General features: G+C 41.2%; 1 protein-coding gene across 3 annotated transcripts in view; it reads right to left on the bottom strand.

Annotated features, from left to right (window-relative positions):
- Positions 1 to 27,322, bottom strand: part of ATP10B (ATPase phospholipid transporting 10B (putative)) — a 362,023-nt gene that overhangs the window by 45,948 nt on the left and 288,753 nt on the right. For all 3 annotated transcript variants that reach the window (XM_020992355.2, XM_078150541.1, XM_020992354.2), the window contains 7 exons: positions 22,743 to 22,870; positions 19,071 to 19,323; positions 16,658 to 16,881; positions 6,814 to 7,005; positions 4,312 to 4,906; positions 3,090 to 3,193; positions 1,561 to 1,687 (listed from right to left, as the gene is read on the bottom strand). In XM_020992355.2, coding sequence (XP_020848014.1) covers positions 1,561 to 1,687; positions 3,090 to 3,193; positions 4,312 to 4,906; positions 6,814 to 7,005; positions 16,658 to 16,881; positions 19,071 to 19,323; positions 22,743 to 22,870 — 1,623 coding nt within the window. The remainder of the gene's footprint in view (positions 1 to 1,560; positions 1,688 to 3,089; positions 3,194 to 4,311; positions 4,907 to 6,813; positions 7,006 to 16,657; positions 16,882 to 19,070; positions 19,324 to 22,742; positions 22,871 to 27,322) is intronic.

The following is a 27,322-nucleotide window of genomic DNA, read 5'->3' on the forward strand; positions in this document are numbered from 1 at the left end:
AGGCAGGCAAGAGGTAGAATGGTAACAGACTGTGATAAAGGATAAGATAAAAGAGTGTTAGTTCTATGAGCATGGAAGTGTGCACTCATCAGGAATTGTTAGATGGCTTGTACTCATAACTTTGAGACCTCAGAAAATTCTCTGGGCATACTTTTTGAGGCACCTGTACCTCATTCAAAGGCTTGTTGATTTCATTTTTTTCCCTAGCTTTTGTTAATAAATCTTACGATGATTCTACATTCTCAAGGTGTTTTTTTTTCAAGCAAGCTTTTTTTTTTTTCACCTGATTTCAACCATGCATCATGAGGTAAGGTAGGATACTTACCAATTTCCTCCGGATTACAAAGGAAAAAACTCATACCTGAAAAGGTTAAGATCATATAACTTAATGATAAAGCTCCTGGCTGAATCTCTCTGGTGTTCTAGACCATATAGACATTGATCCTGCCTCTGGTAAAATGGGAGCTCATGGAGAGCAGGAACAGTTTCTTTTTAGTCTTCATCCTTAGTACCTATCAGCGCTTGGTAGTAATTGGGGAGATGCTCATTAAGTGATTCCTAGAGAAAAAGAGCAGGTGTGACCTACTCTGACTTATCTTTAACACTCTACTTAGTGCTAGGGACATCCATCAAAGAAATGCTGAAGAAGCTTTGGGTTCAAAGCAACTGGAAAACTTGCCTTGCATTTCACCGACTCCCCTTTATTTACTGTCTAGTCCTGACCTTGCCACTGGCCTCCCTGGCTTCTTTTAAGTTCTAATAATCCCACCTCCTCCAAGAAGCCTTCCCTAACTCCTCTTAATTCTAGTGTCTTCCCTCTGCTAGTTATTTCCCATTTGTCCTGTATATAGCTTGCTTAGAATATATTTGTTTGCACGTTGTCTCCCCAGTTAGACTATAAGCTCCTTGAGGGCAAGGGCTGTCTTTTGTCTCATTTTTGCCAGCACTGTACCTGGCACATAGTAAACACTTAAAAATGTTTCTTGAATTAATAAAGATTATCTATGGACATTGGGGAAATCAATTCATTTCTTTGGGCTTCAGGTTCTTAATATGTGACATGAGACAGTTGGATGACATGACTTCTACAATCCCAGATTCGACATTTTGTGTTTTAAAGTCCCTTCCAGCTCTGTCATTCATTGTTCAAAGGTCCCTCCCAGCTATGATCTTTTAGGTTCCAAAGTCCCTTCTAGCTCTAACATTCTATTTTCTAAGGTCTTTTCTAGTGCTAACTTTCTATTATTCTATGAGTCCATAGAGACTCAGTTCAAGATAGGAAATAGACTGAGCTTTGAGGAAGAGGTGGACAGGATCCAAGGTAGACTGGCTACATGAGTTATATAATATTCCCAGAGGGAATTCCTCTGAAAGCAAAGTGAGCAGAACTTGGATTAGTATTTGAGATATTTCATTTGTGCCAAAGGTTTGCAAAGGTCTCCTGGGGATGAGTATTCAATTTATATCTATTTAAAGTCTTGGCGCTATCAGAGCCAAGAAGTTTCTTTACAACCACCATATTTCTCTTTTCTCGTCTGATAATGACTTATTTGTAGTTACCCAGTAAGGTGAGCTGAGTCTCTAGATGTTGGGCTGTCTCCATTAGTAGCTCCTCTTGGTTGTCAAGGGCTGCTTCAGCCTCACGGCGGAAATTGGCCCACCTCTGGAAGTCCTCTTCTTTTAAGACCTACAGGGCAGATAAGGAAGTTGTTTCCAAACTCCAGTTTATTGCAACAGATCCTGAACTGGATTAGGCTTGTGTGCTATGAGCTCTCATGTTCACATTTAAGCTTCTCTGACCTTCACATCCTAACTCCTGCAAGAGGACTTTGCTGATCTCTTCCGCTGCTACTGTCTTCCCTCTCAGGTCCTCTCCAATTTAGCCTGGATATATCTTGTATGTACATAGTCGTTTGCATGTTGTCTCCCCCGTTAGAATGTAAGCTCCTCGAGGGCAGGTACTGTTTGTTCCTGTCTTTGAATTTCTAGCACTTAGTACAATCTCTTGAACATAGTAAGAGCTTAATAAATACTTGTTAACTGACTGTTAATTTTACCCCCTCAGACAACCTCTCCTACCAATGGGATTTGACCTCTTCCTCCCCAGAATTACTATCTAACTTTGTACCTCTTGTTTGGCACTTGCCACATTCAGCCTTTGACAGTTAGGTGGTGCAGTGGACACAGTGCTGGGCCTGGAGTCAGGAAGACTCATTTTCCTGAGTTCAAATCTGGCCACAGACACTTACGAGCTATGTGACCCTAGGTAAGTCACTCAATCCTATTCGCCTCAGTTTCCTCATCTGGAAAATGAGCTGGAATAGAAAATGGCAAACCATTCTATTATCTTTGCTAGGAAAACTCCAAATGGGGTCACGAAGAGTCAGATATGACTGAAAAGCAGCTGAACAATAACACATTCGGCCTTGTGGCATAATTATTTGTGTGTTTATTGTATTCTTTCCCCCACCAGCCCCATACTCCCTGTCTGGCCTAGGCCATAAGCTCATCAAGGGCAGGGACACTGCCTTATTTAACTCTGTTGGTGAGATGTCTGACACAGAGGAAAGAACTTTAATGAATATTTGGTGAATGAATGAATAATGAAATGATTGATTAATTAATTCTGCTCCCCAGGAGCTAAGGAAGTAAGGTGTCTATTCTGTGAGCACAGTACCAAGGATGATTCTTTAACAGACTCATTCATCTTCATAGATTGTCTTTTGAAGCCTCTAGATCTAAAAATGGCTTCCTATGAGCTGAGCACCACATCAATTATATATTCAGTTTAATCAATAAGTGCATTTGGAGTGCTTATTATGTCCTCAGCCTAGTGCTAAGTAAGCATTGTGGGGGATACAGAAATCAAAGACCTAGGTCTGGGAACTTGAGCTAGGCCTTGAAGGACAGGCACGATCTAAGTAAGCAGAGGGAAGAGGGGTTTCAAAAGATTGAATAGTCAATGGAAAAGTGGTTCCACCCTCTTTGAGCACCCCAAATAAAGAACAGCTGAAGGAATACCAGAATCCCTTAGCATTATGTTGTCTTAGTAACATTACAAGACCAATGAGCAGAAATATTCTTCCTACCTTCTTGGCGATGCAGAGTGTTCGTAGCCCATCTCTTGCATACCAGTCAAGGTGTTTCTGGGTCTTGGCCCGGATTTTTCTCAGCTTCTTCTCTGTGACAGGGTCTATTGCCATCAAACAGTGATTCCCAATATATGGTCAAATGCAAATTTTGGGAAAAGTCTCACCTCCCCCATTCAGACTTTGCAAGGATCATTGCAAACCTTTCCAGCTAAAGAATTCCATCAACTTCCTACTCTCTGGACAATGTTACATCTCTGAACCACCAGGACGTCCTAGGAGATGTCCTCCCCAGTCCTGCCCTCTCCTGGATGTTGCCCCTGTGATGTGGCAGCATGGACTAAACTTGACAATTGTCTTAAGCAAAGGGTCAAGAATTAACATTCACTCACTTCTCATCCTGAGCATTTGTCCCTGAGCAACAGCTGACTATGCAGAAGAAAATGGGGCTGACTCAATTCTAAATCTTGTCTGGAATCTGCTATCCTAGGAGAAAATCAGTCCCATAGCTGTCTACTTCTTGTTAGTAATAAAGATAGTGGCTGCATCATAATTAATGCTGTCTCACATTAAACTCTCATATCAAGGGACTTTGAGGTACTTTGTTGGTTTCAAGAGAGTTTATGCAAATCTTTTTGGAGGAAGAAATGAGAAGAGGAGTATTTCCATTTTACTGGTGAGGAGACTAAGGTCCAAGGAAAGGGAAAACCCAAAGGTTTTCTGGGTGAGGAACAGAATCCTGGCAGCATGATATAATGGGCTTATCATTAGGAAGCCAAGATTCTGGCTCGTTTGCTAACTAGCTCTGTGACCTTTATAGCTTTGTTGAATTTGGGCCCCAAATGAAGGGATGAGATTTCACGACCTCCAAAGGCCTTTTCATTCCTACAGAATCATCATAATCTCCGCCTTCTAGCAGTGGGGCAACATGTGATGATGGAAAGAACGCTACTAAGTTTAGTGTCAGCAGACTAAGTTCAAAAGCTGATTCTGAGACTTGCTAGCTACATTGCCATGGTCAGCCTGTTTCATATCATTGGGCCTCTTTTTCCCATCTGTAAAATGGGAATGATAATCCTCACACTATCTCTATTATCTGTTGAATGTGGTTCATTCCGATCCTCTACCCAATGGGGTTCTTTTGGTCTTCCAGTTCTTTAATAGTATGTGACCCATCAGTAATCAGTATCAGTTCATTAGGTCCCATCAGTAATCAGTTTACCTTTGGCAGGGTTTTCTAGCAGGTCCATTATGACTGAGTCAGCTCCCTTAGTATAGACAATGATCTCACCAGTCAAGGGGTGTCTTACAATCACTGACATCCTCTTCCTCACCGAGTCAAAACCCAGGGTGTAGAGGAGGTCAAAGGTGAGAAGTGTCCCCTGGGGCAGACGCACAGTCACTTGCTCAGGGGTCCTGGATACCAAGGTAAAGTTGTAGGCCCGGGCAGCATGCACAAGAGCAGCTTCATCGGGGCTCTCGGCCTCGTAGTAGAATTCTGGCTCTGGCATCACTGAGTCCAATACATCTTCCAAGGAGGGGCTTCTGGACCCCAAGGTGTCATGCTTGGTCATGACTTCTTCTTTGGAGCTGCTGTGGTAGCCAGCATCTGTTGAATATCCACAGCTGTGACTGGATGAGTCATCTTGCTCATCTGAATCTATAGCTGTAGAGTTGGGCCCTAAACTTTCCCCAAAGTCAGGTGGAGTGGTGGAAGAGAAGGACTGGCTGAAACTGGAGAGTTTAAGCCTCTGGAACAGCTGGTGAAGCTTCTCTAGGGAAGCTCCTAGGGACTTCATCTGTGGTGGGATGGTGACCTTGACATTGAGAGGAAAAGCAGAATGTTATTTCTGCAGGGAAAAATAATGAAATTACCCACAGGCAAGTCAAAGAATAAGACAGATTAAAAAGGTCTCTTCTCTCCAAGTTCTAATTCTGCTGGACTCTTTGTTACTTAGAGGTTATTTTACCAGTAACTATATTATCCAGATCTCTTGCTAGGTCAACTGATAGCATGACTAATGTGTTGTGTGACCTGGACAAGTCACTTTTCCTTTCCCAACCTGAATTGTGTCATCTAGAAAATAAAGGAATTGACTTTTAAGATTCTCTAAGCACTAATGTTCTGTGATTCTCTATGCCTGTAGGCAGATGGCCTCCCCCTTGGAAGATTTTTTAAAAAATTATAATACAAATTATGATGATCTTTTATCCTACGACATTATTTACCCCAGTAAGTTATGTCACCTCTCTGAGTATGTTCATCCCCCTGTAAAATGGGTCTAATGGTAACTGCCTTACCTATCTCCCAGGGTTTTGTGATGATCAAATGAGATAATGCATGGGAAAATACTTTATAAATTACAAGATGTGTGGAAGTGTTCAAGGATGGACTGGATAACCCTTAGACAAGAATGTTGTGGATCAGATGTTCAAACATGTGGGCTTCATTGCTGGCACAGCACTCCCTCTATACCCCGAACCAGATTAAAACATAATTGGGAAATACTGAACAACCTAAGTAAAAATACAATGGAACATAGACGATACTAAGATGTGGTTTTCTAAGTCAATACACTGTCTGCAGGGATCCTTGTGAACAATGCCTCATTTCTATGTGAGTTTGACACCACTGTTATAGATGACATCGACACTTTAGGAAAGGATGGAATGAAATTATCTTAAAAATCCCTCCCAATCCTAAACTCCCAAGATTTTAGAAAAGCGTTTTGTAAATAATAAAGAGAAAGGACGTGGTTATAGTGCTCCTGGGTCCCTGGGCTCTCATAGCTGAGCTTTGTTTCCAAGCCATCCTTTCCTCTCTTCCTTTCCCCTTTTTGTACAAGCTCCTTGAGGGCAGGGATTATCTTACTTGTCTGTGTATGCCACACATAGCACAGTGCCTGGAACACACTAAGCACTTAATAAATGCTTTCTCATTAAGTCATAAATATTTTTAATTCATTAATGGGATCAGTCTTCTGAGATTGATGCCTTTCTTTGTAGGTTGCCTTCCATGGGTTTACCTAGCCAGTATTTTCATACAGTGAGCTAGAATTACAGAATTATCAGTTTTAGGGTTAGAAGGAACTCCAGAGGGTATCTATCCCCTAGATATATGGGGCCATAGAGTCATAAACTGAGAGCTGCAAGGGACCTCTGAGCCATCAAATCTGCCACTTTCTTTTCCAGATGAAGAAACTGAGGTTGAGAGGGGTTAAATGACTAGTCAAGGGCAACATGGCTTGAACTCGGATCTTCCTTGCTCCAAACCCATTACTCTGTCCATGGCACCACCAAGCTGCCTAATCACAGAATATGAGAAATCGGAGGAAGAGAGATATGTTCCAGGCACTATACTAAGTGCTTTTACAAATATTATCTCATTTGATCCTCCCAATAACCTTCTAAAGTAGGTGCCAATATTATCCCCAGTTTATAGTTGAGGAAAGTGAGGCAAACAGATTAAATGGCTTGCCCAGGGTCACACAGTAAGTATCTGAGGTAGAATTTGAACTCTGGTTTTCTTGACTCCAGGCCCAGCTGTGCCACCAGCTGCCTCAAGTTTAGAGATCAACCCCTTCATTTTATACATGACTAAACTGAGGGGAAGTGATCTGTCCAGGTCACAAAGCTTAAAAGTAGAGCCAGGAGCAGACCCACATCTCCTGACTCCCAGTCAGGTTTTTTTAAAGCCCTCCCACACTCTCTCATGACACCTTACCCGCTGCCTGGGTTCTGTTGTTGTAGAGACCATGACAGAGTTGCAGATGGCCAGTGCAAGGAAGAAATCAGTGATGGAGGAGCCTGTAGAGAGGGAAGTTTTGGTGACCTTGTGGGCTGTCAATGTTTCCAGTTTCAAGGTGGCACCTTTCACCTTTGTCAAGAGACCTTGGTCTGGAGCCACATCCTTTTCCTGGGAGAAAAACATTTGAGTGAGAATTTCTTCAGTAAATGAACTACAGGGAAAGGCGCTTATTGGCAAGGGTTTTTGCACTACTGGGGAAAAGCAAGCACAGGATTGAGAATTAAAATCTTTCTCTAGAGGTGTTCTGCCCCCAAAGCTCCCAAACCAGATGTCTATTTTCACCATGATGTATTCCTTCATTCTACAACGAATTTCTTAATGGTTCCCTATGCTAGGTATTAGGCCTACCCTGCTCCCACCTCCCCAATCATTGTGGATGAATCATGAAATTTCAGAGACAGAAGGGACCATAGTGATGATCTAGGCTGACCCTTACCCCCCAAAAGAATCCCAAAGCAACACACCTGATGAGTGTTCATCCAGTCTTTTCTTGAAAACCTCCTGGGAGAAGGAACCCACTACTCTCTCCCCCACCCCACTTGAAGGCAGCCCATTCTTTATTTGGAAGCTATGTCTAGTGTCAGCGTACTCATCCTCAAAAACACTCACCATGTTCAGGGCATTGTGCTAAATGCCGTCACAAAAACACTCATCCTTAGGGCAGAGGAACAACTCAGAGAATTTTTAGGGAACAAACATGCATTGAACTGGGCCTTATTTTGTCATCTCAGCCCTCTGCTCCCTGAAGATATGTTGGCTCCCATGCGGGGCACAGCATTGCCAAAAACACAAAAACATGTTTGTGTCTTCACTGATACAAATGCCACTACTACTCTGACCCTATTCTCACACTGGGGAAGGTGAAGCAACCAAGAGAGTACAGTCCCCCAATCTAAAAAGGGACATGCTGGGACAGCTAGGTGGTGCAGTGGATAAAGCTCCAGTCTTGGAGTCAGGAGGACCTGAGCTCAAATCTGGCCTCAGACACTTGACATTTACTAGTTGTGAGACCCTGGGCAAGTCACTTAACCCTACTGCCTAGCAAAAAACAAAAAACAAACCCAAACAAATTAAAAAGGACATGCCCAGATACACTGTCTTTTCCCTCCCAAACGCCTGATGAGCGGTAGCTGCTGCTAGACACTTTTTACATGAGCCCTTGTATTATAATAATAATTTTTTTATTGTCTTCTCACCTTCCTAACAAATATTTACAGTTTGAGAAAATGGCCTCTGAGGACCCTTCCAGTTCTGAGATGCTTTAATTTGTTGAGTTTATCCTCATACCCTGAAAGATATTGAAAGGACCATAGGAAGGCCTGAGTGGTTCCTCTGTGGGGGCTTTATGGAAAGACATGAACAAGAATTACACGAGATGAGAAGGCATGGAGAGGTTGGTACATCAGTGAAAACAATGTTCACGTGGATAAAATTATGACTCCATTAAAGTGTAAGTACTCATACTTGGCAACTTGGTGGAATAGGGGATAGAGAACTGGCCCTGGGATCTGGAAGACCTGAGTTCAAATCTGGCCTAAGACGCTAGTTGTGGGACCCCTGGATCATTTAACCTCTGTTTGCCTTGGCTGCCTTTTCTGTAAAATGGGGATAATAATAGCAACTACCTTTCAGGGTTATTGTGAGGATAAAATGAGATGATATTTGTAAAGTGATTTGCATATCTTAAAGCACTTTGTAAATGTTATTTATTTATTTTAAACTGTATGGATTAATGAATCATACTTTAAAAAATTTCAGACACTACCTGTGTGATGCTGGACAAATCAATCAACCTCTCTTATCCTCAGTTTCCTTATCAATAAAATGGGGTAATATACCTCATTCAAAGGGTTGTCATGAAGATCAAATGAGAAAATGTAAATAAAGTTCTTTAAAGCATATAAAGTGCTTAAAGCATTATATAAATGTTAACTTCTTATCACTTCTTTATTATCGATCAATAATCAATTAACCAAAAAGCATCTGTTAAGTACCTCCTATATGCCTCACACTCTGTTAGGCACTGGGAATATAAAGACGAAAGTGAAACAAACCTGTCCTTGAAGAATTTGCACACTATTTGAGGACACCAGACGTACAGATATAAGCACATGGAAATAAAATATGAATACAAGATAAATGGGTTAGGGGGTTGGAGAAGTCAGGATCAATATAACCCCTTTCTGGTGCCTCATCAAGGCATGGAGGGATCCTATGTGCTTGACGTCTATGCCAGAAGAGCATGATCTCTGACATGGAAAGGTTCTGAATACGGTCTTGGCGATAAGAGTTTTCTCCAAGAATAAGCCTTGCTAAATGCATAGAGGCTCATCTCTCAAAGGTTGCCTGTTTACTATTTCAGATGATTAAAAAAAACATAACAATATATGGAACCATCTATGAAGGTATAAAGAGGTTTAGGTGATAGCTATATAGAGGCCATCTAGTACAATCTGTTCCTTTAACCTCCCTGAGCTTGTTTCCTAATGTATAAAAACAAATTATTCAAAATTGTACAGATAATGAGCAAGCATCAGGGGAAGAATTTGAACTCAGGTCCTCTGACTCCCTAGCCAGTATGCTATGCCATGCTGCTTTCCATCTTAGGGACTGGTGGGCTAGTGGGATGAGTTATTTTAAACCCTCGAGCCTTCTAGGCATTCCACATACTGGCAGTCACCATACTCTACCTTTTCCTAAGGTCACCTGGCTTATTTCAATCATGTTCAGATAGCTACCAATATACCCAGCTAAAAAATATTCTTTCCATTTTTGTTCTAAGATACAGGTAGTTACTATTATGGGGAAAAAGACTCCAGCATTCATAATGGAGGGGGGTCCTTGGAAAAAACTGAGCCTGAAGGCACCCTATATTTACGTTCTTAGAGACTGGGTCTCAAGACCCTGGCCAGCAATTCTGCAGTACGTGTTCTTATGGCACCATGAAACTGCCTTGGACAACTTTCCAATGATATGGAGCAGTGCAACCAGATGACTCAGAGGCAACAGCATGATAGGCAGACTGTAGAATGTGGAAAAAGGAAATCATCATTGTAGATAATTTATAAACACGATGTACTGGGCCCTGGGCCAAGATAATAACACAAGCAAGTTAGGTCTTTGTCCTCAAAGATCCTACATTCTAATGGGTGAAGACTGACTCATAAAAGAGAGACTAGGAAGGATTATTTATCTTCTTATCCCAGCATAGCTGGAAACTACTGCTACGATGAGTACTGCTGCTAATATGACTACTAGTTCTCTTCCAACTTACCTAGATAACAAACAAGTTAATTTTGGTCTTTTTGTATCTACTGAGAGCCTCTGGTTCAAAGTCTTCTAGTATCATGTCAACTTGTTGCTCGTTGGAGAAAGGTTACATGGTAAGAGTTACAACTTAATTAAATTAATGTTTGCAAAATGTCTAGGAGCTTTTGGGAACTCTGGTGCCCTCTTGTCCCCACTCTCACCACTGAGCACAGAGCCCACTTTTGAACTAGATTTGGCTCAGGAATTGGCTTTTTTCCATTGTTCATATGGAATTAGAATTTGGTTTCGTTTCTGAGTCCCAGGAAGCTTCGGAAGTCCTTGTCAGGGACTTTTCAGCAAGGCAAGGAAAGAAGTAAAATATGTACATAGGAGAAAAATCTTAAAAGAAAAGGGGTAGCAAATTTTGTACCAAAGGAATTCAGAATTTTTTCTTGGCCCGAATAAGAACACATCATGGCAAGAGTTATTGACGGTACTGTCAGGTTTGAGGTGATGATTAATACAGATGGCTTGGCAGTATAGGTGGCTGTATATCTAGGCTACCAGTCCCTTCAATCCAAATCCCTCTGTTTGGCATTTAAGTTCCTTCATAATTTGGCTCCGACCTATTTTTCCTGGCTGTTTTCACATCATGAATACTCACTCTATGTTCATGCCAAACTATAGGGCCTACTTTACTCAACATTCCATCTCCTTTAAAGCTCTGCTCATATGCTACCTCCTACCATGGATATTTCCTAATTTTCTTCACTTGTTAGTGTCCTTTCCTTTCCTGCCTTCTCCAACTCCCCACTCTAACCAGACTTCATATTTATTTTGTATTGATTTGATTTATCTGTGTTCCTGTTGGTTTTCCCCCAGTAGAACAAAAGTCAAGTTCTTGAGAAAGGATTCCCTTCATTTTTGTTCAGCTCCCAGAACAGTGACTGGTATACAATAGGTAATTAATTAATGCTTTTTGAATTGGACCTGAAAGATTTTGGAGCATATCTAATTTAAACACACACACACACACACACACACACACACACACACACACACAGCAGTGGGGTTACAAAATTGGGAATGCCCTTTGCTTCTCCTTTCTTTTCCCCATGCTGTGGGGAAGCTCTGGGTATCCCTGTGTTTTTCTGTGTGGGTAGAGAGCAGGAAAGGAAGGGCAGACTGCAGAAAAACCATCTAGCAAAGAGTAAGGCTGAGGCTGATATGCAAATTTTGTGGGCTGAATTTTTTTGGCCTGATGATTATGGAAAAGAATTTGCAAGACTGCCCATATTAAACAAAAAATTCAGAACAAGAAATTAAAAAAAAAAAGAAAAGAAAGACCTGAAGAGGCCTGGAAAAGTGTATTTTATTTTCTATGACGGCACTTGTAAATATTGGCCCAATACCTAATCCCTTCTGGAAGCACCAGGGCTTCAGTTCCCAAAGGCATGCATGCCAATAAACAAGGCAATTAGAAGACACCACCTGAAGTTTCCTTGCTCTCTAGAGGAGAAAAGGGAAGTTAAAAAATAAAACTAAATGTGAGGCTTGTCAGAACAAGAGGTACCTGCTAAACAGGCAAGAAGCAAGGTCTCTAGAAAGCAGTAATTGCCACACTTGCGGCCTGCCAATTTTGAAAGACAAGCTGTGATGACTGAGTATACTCGAAGGAGAAGGAATCAAAGGATCAGTGTCATTTATTGACCAAGACAGAGCTGGACTCTAGTATGGCGGGGAGGCAGAAGGATCTAGATGGAAGAGAACAAGAAGCCTGATGTACCAGGTGGGTTCACTGCAATCATGATGGCAGCAGCAAAGACTCACACAAAAACATCGCTTTAAGGGTTTTATAGCACACTTTCTTTGTGCTCCTTAAGGAGGCAAGTTTCCACAAGACTAGCACTGAAGGAGGAAAGGACAGCTAAAGTCTAAAGGGCCCCCAAGAGAACCACTTAAAAGGCCCACGAAATGAGACCTTGGCCCCCGACTATTAATTCAAAATTCTCTTACTACAATTAGGGGTAGCCGTGCAATGTTCTCAGAGGCCTTGAAGGCTTCACACATTATATAAAACACTCAATTTGCATATCACAACACCTTCTTGAAGATCACCCTGAGCTTATCAAAAATTAAATTACTTATGGGGCTGTATTCTATTTGGAGAAAAAAGGCCTCAACAGTCACTTTTACCCCTTTTTTCATAAATACCTAACATTTTCATTGTGCATTGGGCTTTTCAAAACACTTTCATATCCATTACCAGCCACACTGGTTGCTGTCTTACCATATTCTATCTCTTATCTCTGTATCTTGTCATAAACTGTCCTCCATGGCTGGAATGACCTCTTTCCTCACCTCAGTCTTTGCAGAATTCCTAGCTCCCTTCAAAGATCAACTCAAGTAAAACCTCCTACATGAGGCCTATCCTAATCACCCCATTTGTTAGTGTCTTCACCACTAAATTATTTTGCATTTACTTATCTGTGTATATGTTGTTTCCCCTAATAAACTGTATGCTCCTTGAAGTCAAGGCACTGTTTCCTTTGTATCTCCTGAGCACAGCCCCTGGATTGGATCTGTGATTTCACCAGAACATCCTCTACACCTTTTCTGCAATAGAGAAATTTCTGCAGAGAAATTAAGTGACTTGCTCAGGGGCACACAACCAGCATGTGACAGTGGGAGGAATGAACCCAGGCCTCCCTGACTCCAAAGCCAGCTTGGCACACTGTAGGTGATTAATAAATGCCTGCCAAATGCATGGACAAACACCCTTCCTGTAACCCTTGGAGGTACATAGGGTGGGTATTCTTCTTTCACTTTATACATGAGGAACTTCCTAAGACCAGAAGAGCAAGGTCCAATAAGCATCAGTAGAGGAAGCTTCCACTTGGGGGAGCTCCCTCCGACAATGCCAAAAAAACCCAAACAAACCAAAAAACAAACCAAAATGATGAATAAACAGAGGACCAGGGAGGTTGAGAGCTTCCTTACGGCACTCAGCTGGATAGCAGAAGGGGCACTCTACTGGACAGGAATACCCTGACCACTCTTCCAGTTCTTGTCCTACTATTCCATCTTGTCCTTCAGATATAAACATTAGGCCCCTGAATTTTGAGGGGGATGGAGAACTATTATTTTGCAGGGAATATTTTATTAAACCCACTTGCCTGGCCAGCCAATTAGAGCTAAGTCTTGTGTGAGTCATTTATCAGTTTATTCTCTCTGCTTTGCCTTCCTGAAAGAACTTAGTTAGAACCTGTCATTCAAAACTGCCTGGAGGCCAGGCTGTGGTGGAGCAATTAAAACGTTCTCTGGAGCCTTGAGAGAGATGATTGGTAGCATGTCCCTTGCCCTAGCAGCTCATAAAAGCCTCAAATTAGAGCTATGGCTTGTTATTTTTTCCTACCCGCGTAGGAATAAATGGATGAGCCCTTAAGAACAAAATGCTTTGGGGTAAAAGACACAAAGAAGTTTTATCTTCCTTTTCAGTGGAGAGTTCTCCCAGACACGTGGGAGGATGTAAAAGATAGTCAGGTGAGCATGGTCCAAAAAACATGGAGACAGACTTGAGCAGAGGGAGAGATGTGAGGAAACTGTGGTTAATGACCCAGCAGCTAGTGGTTCCAATGGACAGAGTGTTGGACTTAGGGTCTGCAAGTCCGGAACTGAAATCTGACCTCAGACATTTACTAGTTGTGTGACCCTGGACAAACTGCTCAACCACTCTCAGCCTCAGTTTCCTTATCTGTAAAATGGGGATAATAATAGCACCAACCTCACAGGGTTATTGTAGGGCTCAAATGTATTTTATACATTTATAAAGTATTTTGAAAACCTTAAAGAGCTACTTGGCTAGAAGTGATCTCTCCCTCCACAGAACCCTCACAGAGCCTTGTTTATATTTCGTTTGTATACTATCTTATTTTATTTTATATTGGAACTATTGTGTATGCTTAATCTTTGATATATGTTTGAAACATGTCTAATGTTTGATACATGGTACAAGTGAGAGAGAGGATTTGGATTTGAATTCCAGCTGCCATTTATTACAAATATGACCTTGGGCAAGCCATAAGCTCTCTGGGGCCTCAGTTTCCTCATCTGTAAATTAAAGAAGTTGGATTGGATGGTCTCTATGGCCCCTTCTAGATCTTAAAAACAAACAAACAAAAAAGCATGATTCCCTTCTAGACTAGTATAGCCTGTGGAAGGCTTGTGACAAATTTATTCTTCTCTGTCTCTTCCTCAGTAACCTTGCGTGGGCACTTTTGTTGAATAGATGCTCAACAAAAATTCATTGGCTGACTAAATGAATGTTAGTGATAGTGTTTTTTATTTAATCACAATTGTTCTCATTAAGGTTTTACTAAGTATAAAATAGTTCAGGAGTCAATCAACTTTGTATTCACATAGAACAGCTGGATAATCTGTAAACCAAAGGGTTCCAGCCGATATCCTTTTTCTTTAGTAGGGGTCAGAAAAGGCATTGCTGAGCTGTGTGGGTCATCTTTGTGTTTTTCTTTTGCTCCAAAAAGCCAGGGGTTCTCTCAACTGAATAATACTTAGTATTCCTTTCTGCTGCTATAACAAAGGGGGGGGTTGATTCAAAATTATATTCTTTCTCTAAATTCCCATCGGCAAAACAGCAAGATATTGGAAGAAGCCCTATGCTGTGAGTTAGGAGTTGACTTTGCCGCTGCTGTGGTGTGTGGCCTGGGGAGACGCACTTCACTTTCTGGGACCTCAGTTTCCTCATGTACCAGATGGGGATAACCCTTTTCCTATCTACCTTACAAAGGTGTTAGGAAACTGAAAGTGACGTAACGTGTGTGAAAGCACGAAGAGCAAAACAAATGCAAGAAGTTATCATTATAGATACTTAGAAGCAGAGCAGAGAAAGTAAGAGCATGGCTAAGGGGCTAGAGAGTCATGTAGGAGTCAGGAAGATGTGGGTACAGGTCTTCCCTCTTAACACATACTGCCTTTGTGACCTTGGGCAAGTCACTTAATCTCTCATCGTCTCAGGTAACGCTCTAAAACAGCTTATTTATTTATTTATTTATTTATTTTTTGCATCATGGACCTCTTTGGCATTCTGGTGAAACATGAACTCCTCAAAATGTTTTTAAACAAAGTACATAGGACAACAGAAAAAACCAATTACATCAAAATATAGTTATCAGAATAGTTTTTAAAAGGTTCATTAAGAATCATTGCTCAAGACTATATATATATTGCAGAAAAGGTGTTGATGAGCATAGGTAAAGGGAGTTTCCTCAGTGACTGCCTCAATTGTAGTGCCTTCCCTTTGAGATTATCTCTGATTTATCCGGGATATACCTTGTTTGTACAGAATTGTTTGCACGTTTTCTCCCCCATTAGACTGTCAGCTCCTTGAGAAGAGGGCAGTGTTTTTCTGCCTTTCTTTTCATCTGCAGACTTAGCACAGGACCCAGCACATGGTGAGTTCTTAATAAATGCTAGTTGACTTGACCATAAAATTTTTCCAATGAAATCAAAGGTTTGGTTCCAAACAAAACAAACATATGTGATAAAAGTATCTAGGACCTCACAGAAAATAGTCCCAGCCCTGCTTTGTGGCCCCACTCACCTCTGCTTCTTAGAATCCCAATTTTCCTTCAAAGCTCGGCTCAGATGACACCACCCACATAAGGCCTCCACCATCTACCTTGTATATGCTCTGCACATATTTATATGTATACGTGTTCTTCCTTAGTAGAGTATAAGTTCCTTGAGGGCAGGAACTCTTTAATTTCTGTGAAGCATGTTTAATAAATGCTTGTTCATTGAGTGAGGGAATAAATAAAGAACACTAGACCTAAGAGGGACGTTGGAGCTGATCACATTCAACCCTCTTATTTTATAAGTGAGGAAACTGAGATCTAGAGAAATACAGTGACATGCCTAAGGTCACAAAGCAAGTTAATGGAAGAGCCAAATTTAGGACCCAAATCTCCTGACTCTCAGAACAATGCATTTTCTTTTGTAACAGAATCACTTCTTCCTTCCTTCCTTCCTTCTTTCTTTCTTTCTTTCTTTCTTTCTCTTTCTTTCTTTCTTTCTTTCTTTCTTTCTTTCTTTCTTTCTTTCTTTCTCTCTTTCTTTCTTTCTCTCTCTTTTTTCTTTCTTTCTCTCTCTCCTTCTTTCCTTCCTTCCTTCCTTCCTTCCTTCCTTCCTTCCTTCCTTCCTTCCTTCCTTCCTTCCTTCCTTCCTTCCTTCCTCCCTGTCTCCTTCCCTTCCTTCCTTCCTTTTTCTAATAGATTTTTTTTTTGAGAAATGGTTTTTTAAATTAGTTATCTTCTGGGTTTGTCTACATAAGACAATTTTAAGTAGGCACATAACTTTTACATTAACTTCTGTAATCTGCAGAACAAGGGCAGCATTTATAACAGTGTTGTTTCCTACTCCTTCCTCCACCAGTACTTCTCCCCGTACTGGAAATAAATGCCCTACAGCTTGGAAGGAAGGGGACATGACTTACTATGGTACTGCTGAAGGCCACCGGAGACTGGGCATTGTCACATCTCCCCACCGACCTGTGCCGAGTGTGAGTCTGGAAATGGGCATGGGCACTCTGGCTCCTTTTCAGGGGCTTGGCTCCTCCTGGGCATCTCACTGTGCCGAGGCCTGGCAAGGCCCCATACTGACATTTGATCGAGTCCTCCTCATCTGAATCCAACTCCCTCTGAGTCTCCAGGCGTTTGGCTGAGAAGAAAAGTGCTCTATTACTAATGTGGTTAGAAATGTTCATTATAGAAACAGAGTGAGTTAAGTCAATCACCCTGCAACCTATGCTCTAGGGACTGGGGACCTGAAACTGTAAAGTAATAAATAGCGATAATTATAATACTAACTAGCATTTAATAGTACTCCACAAATATCTCATTTTATCCCCACAATGACTTTGGGAGGGAGGTGTTATTCCTATTTTACCGATGAAGAAATTGAGGCTAAAAGAAGCTAAATGAGTTTTCCAGAGTTACACAGCCAGTAAGTTTCTGAGGCTGGATTTGAACTCATATCTTCCTGACTCTAGGTCCAATGTGCTATCCACTGCTCCACCTTTCTGATTGAGCTTGGTAATAGGGACAGGGAAAAGAGGGAGGTAGTTCTGCCAGCTGATATAAACAACAACACCACCAACAACAGTAAACAAACAAACCACAATAGCAACACCTCACAATTCATTGTTTTAAGGCTTTAGTGGATAGAGAGCTGGCCTCAGAGCTAGGAAGGTACGGGTTGGAGTCCTACTGCTGATGCCTAGTGACTGTGGGATCCTGAGCAAGTCACAACCTCTTGGGGCATTAGGAATCTTTCTAAGACCATGTTACGGAGGAAGTGTTGACCTGCATCACCAAAAGGACTTCCTCATCTGGTAGTTCACTATATTAATGAAATTACAGGTCCAGTCCCAATCCTTAGCAAAGGCTGGCTAAGTATTTTGCTCACAATAACCTCTTGAGATAGATAATACAAATATTATCACCTTTGCTTTAGAAATGAGGAAACTGAGGTTGAGTGGAAAGTAACCTGTTCAAGGTCACACAGCTAGAGATTCAAACCAAAGTTCCTCAACTCCAAGCTCAGTACTCTTTTTCACTCAAACATACTGCTTTTAGCTCTAAGGGCTAGAGGTAACTGATGGCGCAGTGGACAAAGCGCTGGGTCTGGAGTTAGGAAGACCTGAGTTCAAATCCACTTTCAGATACTTCCTAGCTGTATGATCTTGGGCAAGTCATTCAACCCGTTTGCCTCAGTTTCTTCAACTGTAAAATGCAGATAATACTGGCATATACCTCGCAGGGTTGTTATAAGGCTCAGATGAGAAAATATTTGTGTAAGTGCTTAGTTCAGGGCTTGGCACCTTACTAGGCCCTATATAAATGCTTATTCCCTTTCCCTTTCCAAGGTGCTTATGGTATACAACCATCCTACTATCAGTGAGGTAATGGAGTTTGGACAGGAGTTAAGTTACTATCAATAATGCCCCCTCTTCCCCTTCTCTGACTTCTCATGGTGTTGTACCTTTCCTATGTGCTCATCGTGCTCCACCTTTTCTTATAGTTCTATATGTGTTCTTATTACCCCTAACCCGACTATAATCTCCATGAGGGTAGGGATGATGTCTTATTATTAGGATCATAGGACCACCGATTTAGAGCTGGAAGGGTCCTTTGATGCCATCAATTCCAGCGTCTTCACGCTACAGATGCTGATCCTGAGGCCCAGGGAGCTTAGCTGATTTTCAAGGTAGGGCTGTTATGTCCCCCAGGAGAGTCCTCAGCTCAAGTGGGACAGAGGCAACCATGTCTGACCTGACTGCTCTACTTAAGATCTTCCTTCAATCTGCTGGTGTCAGTGTAGAAATTTGGGCAGCAGATTCTGCTACCCAAATTGCCTCCGTGAGAAGCAGAGGGATGGGTTGACAAGGAGGGAATTTTTTGAGTATGGGGATTCAAATCTGAACTCATTCTGACATTTCGACTGAGTTGTGGAACTGGGTGTCACAATTAGGAGGTGTTTTCCATTCTAGTGTCAGTAAAATATGTGCCCTCATCATATATAAATAATCCTCTGCATATCAATGACCCAAGTCACAGAAAAAGATTTTTTAAATCGTTTCTATAGGGCTAGGCCAAAGGTTTTCAGCTGAACACAATAAAAAAGCACACCCTATTAGTTTTGCAAGAATGAATGTTTATAATCAATAAATATTATGTTAAAAAAAACCAGAGAGGTCAAGCAATTTGATAATCATCATTCAGCACTAGAGAGAGTTCAGATAAGCCCCCTCTGCTCTTATCACCTTAAGTATGCTGGGCTTCTTGTCTTACAGTTGTCTTATACCCATTTTCTTCTAGAAAGATACAGTTTATTTTAGCATCTCTTACCATTTTCTTGGTGGGAAAACTCATTGCCCATAATGGTACAACGCCGGAATACCATTTTGTTCTCTGTCAGAGTCCCGGTTTTGTCTGAGAAGATGTATTGAATCTGGCCCAGGTCTTCAGTGATGTTAAGGGCTCGGCACTGAATAGATAGATCGACTTCTTCATCGTATAGGTCAATGTCATTGTGTAAGAAGTAAACCTGACCAAGTTTCACCAATTCAATGGATACATACAGAGAGATTGGGATCAGGGTCTGAAAAGAGAACATGCCCTTTATGTAATAATTATTGCTTCTTCCCTCTGCTACTTGCTAGTAAAGGGATTTTGAATCAATGAGGAGAAGGAATAGTGTTGTCATTATGATATGTAATTTTAGCTAAGAGGGTACTCCTTATATATGCTGGTTTCAATCCCATGGTGCATTTTTCTGTGGTGCATCAGGTATAGAGTCTTTAGCATAATCTCTTAATTTCCAGATACAATATTCTTTTCTCATTCTTCATCCTTCTTGATCTTTCTGCAGCATTTGGGACTACTGACTACCCTTTTGGTCTAGACACTCTCTCTCTCTCTCTCTTTTTTTTTTTGTGATGATGCTTTCTCTCTTAGTCTCCTTTTCTAGATCATTTTCTGCTTCTCACCCTGCTGTGCATGGGTAGACCCCAGAACTCTCTCCTGGGCCCTCTTTTCTCTTCTTTATATACTCTCTCTGGTATCTGACTATGCTATTCCCCTACTCAGAAACAACAGTTCTTTACACTTCTCGGATGAAACATCAGTGCTTCTGTTTGTGTTTAAATATTTCAAAACCTGATTCCAGCCAAACTTTTCAGTTTTTTGAGCATTATTCTTATTCAGGCACTCAGTGTTTCAACCCAGCTGGCCTTCTGGCTGTTCCTCAAGCATGATCTTCCACCTCCCATCTTTGTACCTTTGCCCTGGATATCCCCCCACACATAGAATGCAGTCTCTCCTCTGAGAAGCCTAGTTCAAGTACTACATCTCACATGAAATCTATTCTGCTCCCTTTGCTTGCTGGTTTCTTATACTCTTCCTTCCAAAAGTCACTTTGTATGTATTCTTTGTTTCATTACTGGATACCTAGTCTCTACTAACATCCAATAGAATGAATATATACTCCTTGAGGGTAGAAACGATTTCATTTTTGTCTTTGCATCTGGCAAATAGTAGGTGCTTAATAAATGCTTATTGAATGAATGAGAGGAGAATGATGCTCCCTCCCCATGATTAAAAATGGTTTTCATTGAAAAGAGATCTGTGCAGGCCCACATCTTGAAGGATGTTTCCAAACAGTAACTAGATCCACTAGAGAGAAGAATGTGACAAGAAAATGGTAAAGAAATCTGGAATGAAAGTCCCCAGAAAACACATTGGGGTCTTATGAAGGTACCCTTTTATTAATTATGTATCATAGAACCATTGAAAACCAGAATAGGAAAGAACATTAGAGGTTATCTGATTTAGCTCTCTCCTTCACCCCAACCCCATGCTTTGTGGGAGAACCAGAAAGAAGTAATTTGCTCAACCAAGGTCACATAGCCTATTAGTGGTAAAATTAGGCCAAGAACCAAGTCTTTGGTGCTCTTTCTACTACATCTTATATTCTATTCTCTTACATAATGGAGATAGTAATGAGAAAATCACATGGTAGTTTTTTCCTTTCTGTTAGTTCATTAATGACTGTCTAAACCTATCCTTTACTTTTCGTAGCCTTCAAGAACCCAGTCATTTCTACTTCACAATAAGGTGTCCAACTAGGACTCTAGTGGAACTCTTGGGGCAAAATACTTCCACATAAAGTATTTTCTTTCCCTTAAATGTCATCTACCTGATAAGTATTTAGCCTTCTTGTCCTGAGGGCAGCATGATACAGTTAAAAGGGTACTTAGTGGTCTTAGGGTCAGAGGATGACAGCCTAAATTCCACCTCTGACACTACCTATATGACTTTGGGGAAGTCATTTAATTTTCCTGGGCCTCTGTTCACCTCTAAAATGAAGAGATTGGAGTAGATCATGGATTCTTAACCTGGGTCTTGTGGATAGATTCCATGAGGTCCATGACCTTGGATGGGGGAAAAAAATGACATCTTTATTTTCACTAACCTCTAGCTGAAATGTAACATTGCCTTTCATTTAAAAGCATTATTCTGAGAAGTAATTATTGGCTTCACCAGGCTGCTAAAGGGGTCCAGATGGCCTTTGAAGTCCCTTCCATCTTAAAATCTATGCTCCAATGAAATAGAGTGGGATTTCTTTCTTTTTTAATGAAGCCCTAATTTTACATAATACCATATTCCTTTTACTTTGTCCAACAAGTATTGAGATTTTCCTCTGTGCTTAGCCCTCTACTGGATACTGTGTAGAGATCTAAGAAAAATAGAAGGAGAAGTGTTTAGCACATAGTAAAAGGTTAATAAATGCTTTTTGACTGACTGGCTGTCTGTAAGGCACAATTCTTATCTCTGAGGTGCTTAAAATTAGTTCAAGTCAAGATTTATACAAATTAAATCGATAACAATATAAATAGATGCAGTTTCTCCAGGGAAAAATATTTGAGCACTCCACATTTGGGATCATATGGTTCTCAAACTAGTTGTCCCATAGACATTTTAACATGTCTAAACTGAACTTACTATCTTGTCTTGAAAAGTCTCCACCATTATGGACTTTCCTGTTATTGTCAAGGATACCACCATCTCCCCAGTCATCCATATTAGCAACCTGGATGTTATCCTTGACTCCTCACTCTTTCACTCCCTTCCCCCTTCCAATAGCCACTCTGTTGCCAGGTTCTGTCAATTAAACCTTTGTAACATCCCTCAAAAATGTACCCTTCTTTTCACTTATGCAGCCACCTTCCTGGTGCAGGCCCTTATGCCTGGACTATTGCTATCAGAATTGATAGTAATTATTACCAATTACTATTGGTCTCATCATGACAAGTATCCAGTCCAGTCAATCCTCCACTCAAGTACCAAAATGATTTTCCTAAAGCACAGGTCTGACCTCCTCCTCAATAAACTCCAGTGGCTCACTATTACGTCCATGATTAAATGTAAAATCTGGTTTGGCATTCAAAGCTTTTTATGGCCTGGTCCCCTTCTACCTTTCTGGTCTTCTTACATCCTATCAACCCCATGTATTATACGGTCTGGTGACCCTGGCCTTCTTGCTCTTCCTTGGACAAGACATTCCGTCTTCTGACTGGAGGCATTTTTACTAGCTGTCCCCTATGCCTGGAATGCTCTCCTACCTCATCTCTCCCTCCTGGCTCCCTAGCTTCCTTCAAATTTCAGCTAAAATCCCACCTTCTATAAGCAACCTTTCTGGATCCCCCTTAATACTTATGCCTTCCCTCCATCTATTTCAAACTTATCCTTTATCTTGTACAGTAGCACAATGAGTTGTTTGTATATCATCTATCCCTTTTGATTGAAAGCTCCATAAAGGCAGGAACTGTCTTTCGCTTTTATTTATATTTCCAGGACTTAGTGCCTGGCACATAGTAGAGGATTAGTAAATGCTTATTGACTTTCTTAAATTTAACCTAAATCTTTCCTGCAAAGAAGCATCTTCATTTCTTCTGCAAAGGTGGAGAATGATTAGCTGTTGGTATTTTAAGCTTTTAATTAGAGTTTTTTTTTTTTTACCTGTAGTAGGATGATCATGGTGAGAAACATGTAGAAGCCCTGAAGTGCAACTGAGGGGAAGCTTCCATCAGCATCTGGAACATCAAAGGGGGGAATTTCTGAAAATGTTCCCTTCCAAAGGACATGACCTAAGAAGATACAAAATCAGGAGATGAGGAAGAATATCAGCTTGGTTCCAAACTATTGACTCCATTTACATTCAACTTATCACAGAAATGTGCGAATTGTTCCTCTTATAAAATGGTCTTGGGGACAGTTTTTCAATTGCTACTCTTGCCTGTGGATTTGTGGACCCCACAACAACCGCATTATTGGACTGATGGAAAAAAAAAAGACAAACTTGAATGCATTTTTCTCATAACCATCTCTCTGATGACATTAAACAGAATGAATGGTGTAGTGGAAAGAACACTAGACATTTAGTTTCTAGTCATAGTTTTGCCATTAACAAACCATGTGGCCTTGACTGGGCAACTCACTTCCCCTCTCTGGTCATTAGCCACAAAAGGAAGGAGCTAAATCAGATAATCTCTAAGGTTCCTTTCTGGTCTGATGTACAAGAGTGTACGATGTAAAACTAATGAAACTTGGGGCTTCATTACCTGGGAAAACAGTTTAATTTAGTTTTTGTAGCATTTTCTTTTCACCTTCTGCTCTCCCAGCCTTCTTTGGACCGTGCTACACCCTTATCTCCCTACAGAAATGCTGGATTCTGCTCTTTCTTCTCTCCCCGTCCCCCAAACCCCTCATGCACACTGAATTCTGAGAGTTGAGTTTTATACTTATCTCTTCTGGAACCAGGGCTCCACCTTCTTAGTGACTATTTCTAGGCCTTGCTATCTGTGCTTCACCATCATTCTTACCCCCCCATGTATCTCCTCTTCCCTTGGACTTTGGCCCAGGACACTGGATTCTGAACAAGTCTCCAAGTCAGCTCTTGACTACCATTTCCAAATTATGTCACAGGGCACATTCCACCTTCCCTGTGTTCCAGCTACCTTTCCTTTTACTTACTGTCTTTCCTCAATAGAATGTAGCTTCTTGAAGGGCCAGGGACTTTTGCTTGCCTGTATTTGTATCCTCAGGATTTGACACATTGGTACACCGGGAAGACTAAATAAATGTTTGCTTGTTCTTTCTACCTATCTTTCTATCTTTCTTTCTACCTCTCTCTCTCTCTCTCTCTCTCTCTCTCTCTCTCTCTCTCTCTCTCTCTCTCTCTCTCTCTTTCTCTCTCTCTCTCTCTGTGTCTCCCCCTATCTACCCATCCATTCATCCATTCAGTAGATTTAGTTACTACTTGGGAGTTTCCTTCAAGTTGAGCCCCACCCCCCCACTTCCTCCCTGCCCAGATACTTTTTTCCAATGAGAGTCATTTGGGCCAAGCAATTGGGGGAGGGAATACACATAAAACAGTGACAATATTTAAATAAGTGGTTAAGAATCAAATAAGAGGGATAGATGATAGTTGCTATAGGAGGAGGGATGAGTCACTATAAGCTAGAGTAGTTCTGGAAAGATTCACGAAGATGGGAGTCATTAGGCCTCAAAGGACAGATGATGCTTTTCTAAATTGAAACTTGGTGTGATGTAGGACAAAGAGCACTGGTCTAGGAGTCAGATAATTTGGATTCTAGACCCAATTCTGCCATTAACTACGTGTGTGACTTTAGGTGAGTAATATGATCCTTTGGGCCTCAATTTCTCATCTGAAAGTTGAGGGGAATGGACTAGGTTATTTCTAAGGCGTCTTCTAGCTCCAACTTTCTAAGAATCTATAAAGAAGGGAGGGCGTCCCTGGAAAAGAGAATCTAGTTTTTCAAAATGAAAGTGAAAAATACACATATATGTATTTGTTCAGTTGTTTTGGTGACTTTTGACTCTTTGTGACCCCATTTGAGGTTTTCTTGGCAAAGATATTGGAGTAGTTTGCCATTTCCTTCTCCAGTTCATTTTACAGATGAGGAAACTGAGACCAAATTGAGGCCAAATGTGAACTCGGGAAGATGAATCTTCCTGACCCTAGGCCCAGCACCTTATCCACTGTGCTACCTAGTTATCGCATATATGTATAGACATATATGCATATCTATCTATCTATCTATCTATCTATCTATCTATCCATATATAGAGAGGTAGAAAGATGAAACCTGTGGCTGCTTTATAGATTACAGTGGTGAACACTTTAATTCATATAGTACTTATTCACCCATAAAGGGGAAAAGAGAAAATCCTAGAATGTTTTCGCCTTTATCATTCTCCAAAGAAGAACACGCAGAGGCTTACAGTGGGCCTAGGGGGCCCCAAAGAGGAAGAAGCAGTACGACCATAGCGCTGTCAGCCTGCCACCAGAAAGGCAACAGGGAGAAGTGCTTCCCCTGGCAGATACAATGCCATGTACTATAATAGAAACTACAGGAGCGTTCTGAGAGGCTGATGCTTTGGGAAGGAGGTGGGAGAGGAGATGCTTGCCTCCTGATGCTTTGTACCCTGCCCTAATCCAGGTAATAGGATTTATTCTGCTGCACTGCCTGGGGTTTTCAATTAACACAGTTACTAAAGGTATTATTAAAATATTCTTTTGTTATGATATTTCAGAGCTTTAAGAAGGAAAGTTGGGTAAAGCAGAAGGCCACCACAGAAGAAAATCCAAAGGGTTTTGCTACATGGATTGGCTGGCTCCCTGCTGTGGAAATATTTGAAGATGAAGTCATGAGATCAATAAAAATTCAGGTTTTAGATTTCACTTTTCTGAATTTCACTCTCCTCACATATAAAACTGACATGCTTCTCCCAATCTGCCTCTCAGAGTTTTTGTGAAGAAAGTGCTTTGTAAACTGTAAAGTGCTATTGAAATTGTTTACATAGGGTCAAAGTGAGGAGTCGAGCAAATGATTATATATAATATATATTATATAATTATTTATATAGATATAATCAAATATTGTTGATAATTGCTCTGTGCCATGGCAAACAGGCTGGCACTATGGCATACTAATGGGTAAAAAGAAAGTAATCCAAGAAGGTCCATTTATGGTGGTTCCCAATTCTTTTATCCCTGTGCTTGAGACGCTAGGAGAGGAGAACTCTGATACAATCTCTGATAAAGTTTAGCACAAGTGCCACTTTCTGCAGGAAGCCTTTCTTGATAGGGATCAAGGCCCAGCCTTCTCCTCCAAAATTGCCTTATTTCTGTGGTATATATTTTTGGTGTGTTTATATATATGTGTGTGTATATATATATATAATATATATATATATATATATGTCTATGCATACAATTTACGTATGTGTATATGTTTGTGTACATACAGATATCTGTATCTATATGCCCGTCTCTACGTATTGTGTCCTTCTAGATTGCAAACTCTGTGAAGGGAGGGGCTGTCTCATGTTTGTCTCTGTGCGCACAGCACTCACCATTCGGCTGAAACTGCTCTTTCCAAAGTTACCAACGATCTCCTAATTGTCAAAGTCGAATGGCTGCTACTTGTTCCTTACTCTTCTTGGCTTCTCTGTAGTATCGGACACTGTAAATCACCCTTTCCTCCGGGATACTCTCTCCTCTCTGGGTTTTTGTGATACTTCTCTCTTTTCATTCTCCTCCTGTTGGTCTGACTGTTATTTTTCAGTTTCCTTTAAAGATTCTTTACCCACGTAGCACCCGCTAACGTGGTGTCCCCTGAGGCTCAGCCTTGGGCCCTCTTCACTTTTTCCATTATACTTTCTCATTTGATGATCTCATGAATTCCCAAAGGTTTAATGATCATTTCTGCAGAGATGATCTCCAGGTTAGTCCCTTTCCTGATCTCAGTCCCATATCACCAAATGCCTTTTGGGCACCCCAAACTGTAAGTCCTACAGGAATCTTCAACTCAGTACATCCAAGACAGGATCCATTCTCTTCCCCAACCCCTCAAACCCTCCCTTCTTCCCAATCTCCCTGTTGTTTTTGAGGTTGCCACTATCCTCCCAGTCATCCTGGCTCATAATCTCAGTGTTTTCCTCGACTCCTCACTTTTATCCATACACTCATACAACTATCTCTATGGCACAGTCTCTAAATAATTCTTGCCTGAATTATTGCAACAGCCTTTTAATTGGTCACCCAGCCTCAAAGCTCTCCTCCTTCCAATCTATTTTCCATTCAGCTGCCAAAGTAACAGTCCTAAAGTGAAGCTCTGACAAGGTCAAACACCTTGTATGCTTGGCCCGCCCCCGTCTTCCCCTTCCCCCCCATGAAATCTTGATGCTGAGTTGTTTCAATCATGCCTGATTCTTCATGGCCCCATTTGGGGTTTTCTTGGCAAAGATACCAGAACAGTTTGCCATTTCGTTCTCCAGCTCATTTTATAGATGAGGAAACTGAGGCCAACAGAGTTAAGTGACTAGCTTAGGGTTACACAGCTACTAAGTTGTCTGAAGGTGGATTTGAACTCAAAGAGGAGTCCTCCTGACTCTGGGCCCAGCACTCCATTCACTCTGCCACCTAGCTGCCCTCATGAGCTCTCATGGTTCCGTATTACTTCCAGGATCAAATGCAACATTTTCTATTCGACATTCACAACCTGGGCCCTTCC

This window comes from Phascolarctos cinereus, unplaced genomic scaffold (genome assembly GCF_003287225.1).
Source record: "Phascolarctos cinereus isolate Bilbo 61053 unplaced genomic scaffold, phaCin_HiC Scaffold_2;HRSCAF=192, whole genome shotgun sequence".
NCBI classification, from domain to species: domain Eukaryota; kingdom Metazoa; phylum Chordata; class Mammalia; order Diprotodontia; family Phascolarctidae; genus Phascolarctos; species Phascolarctos cinereus.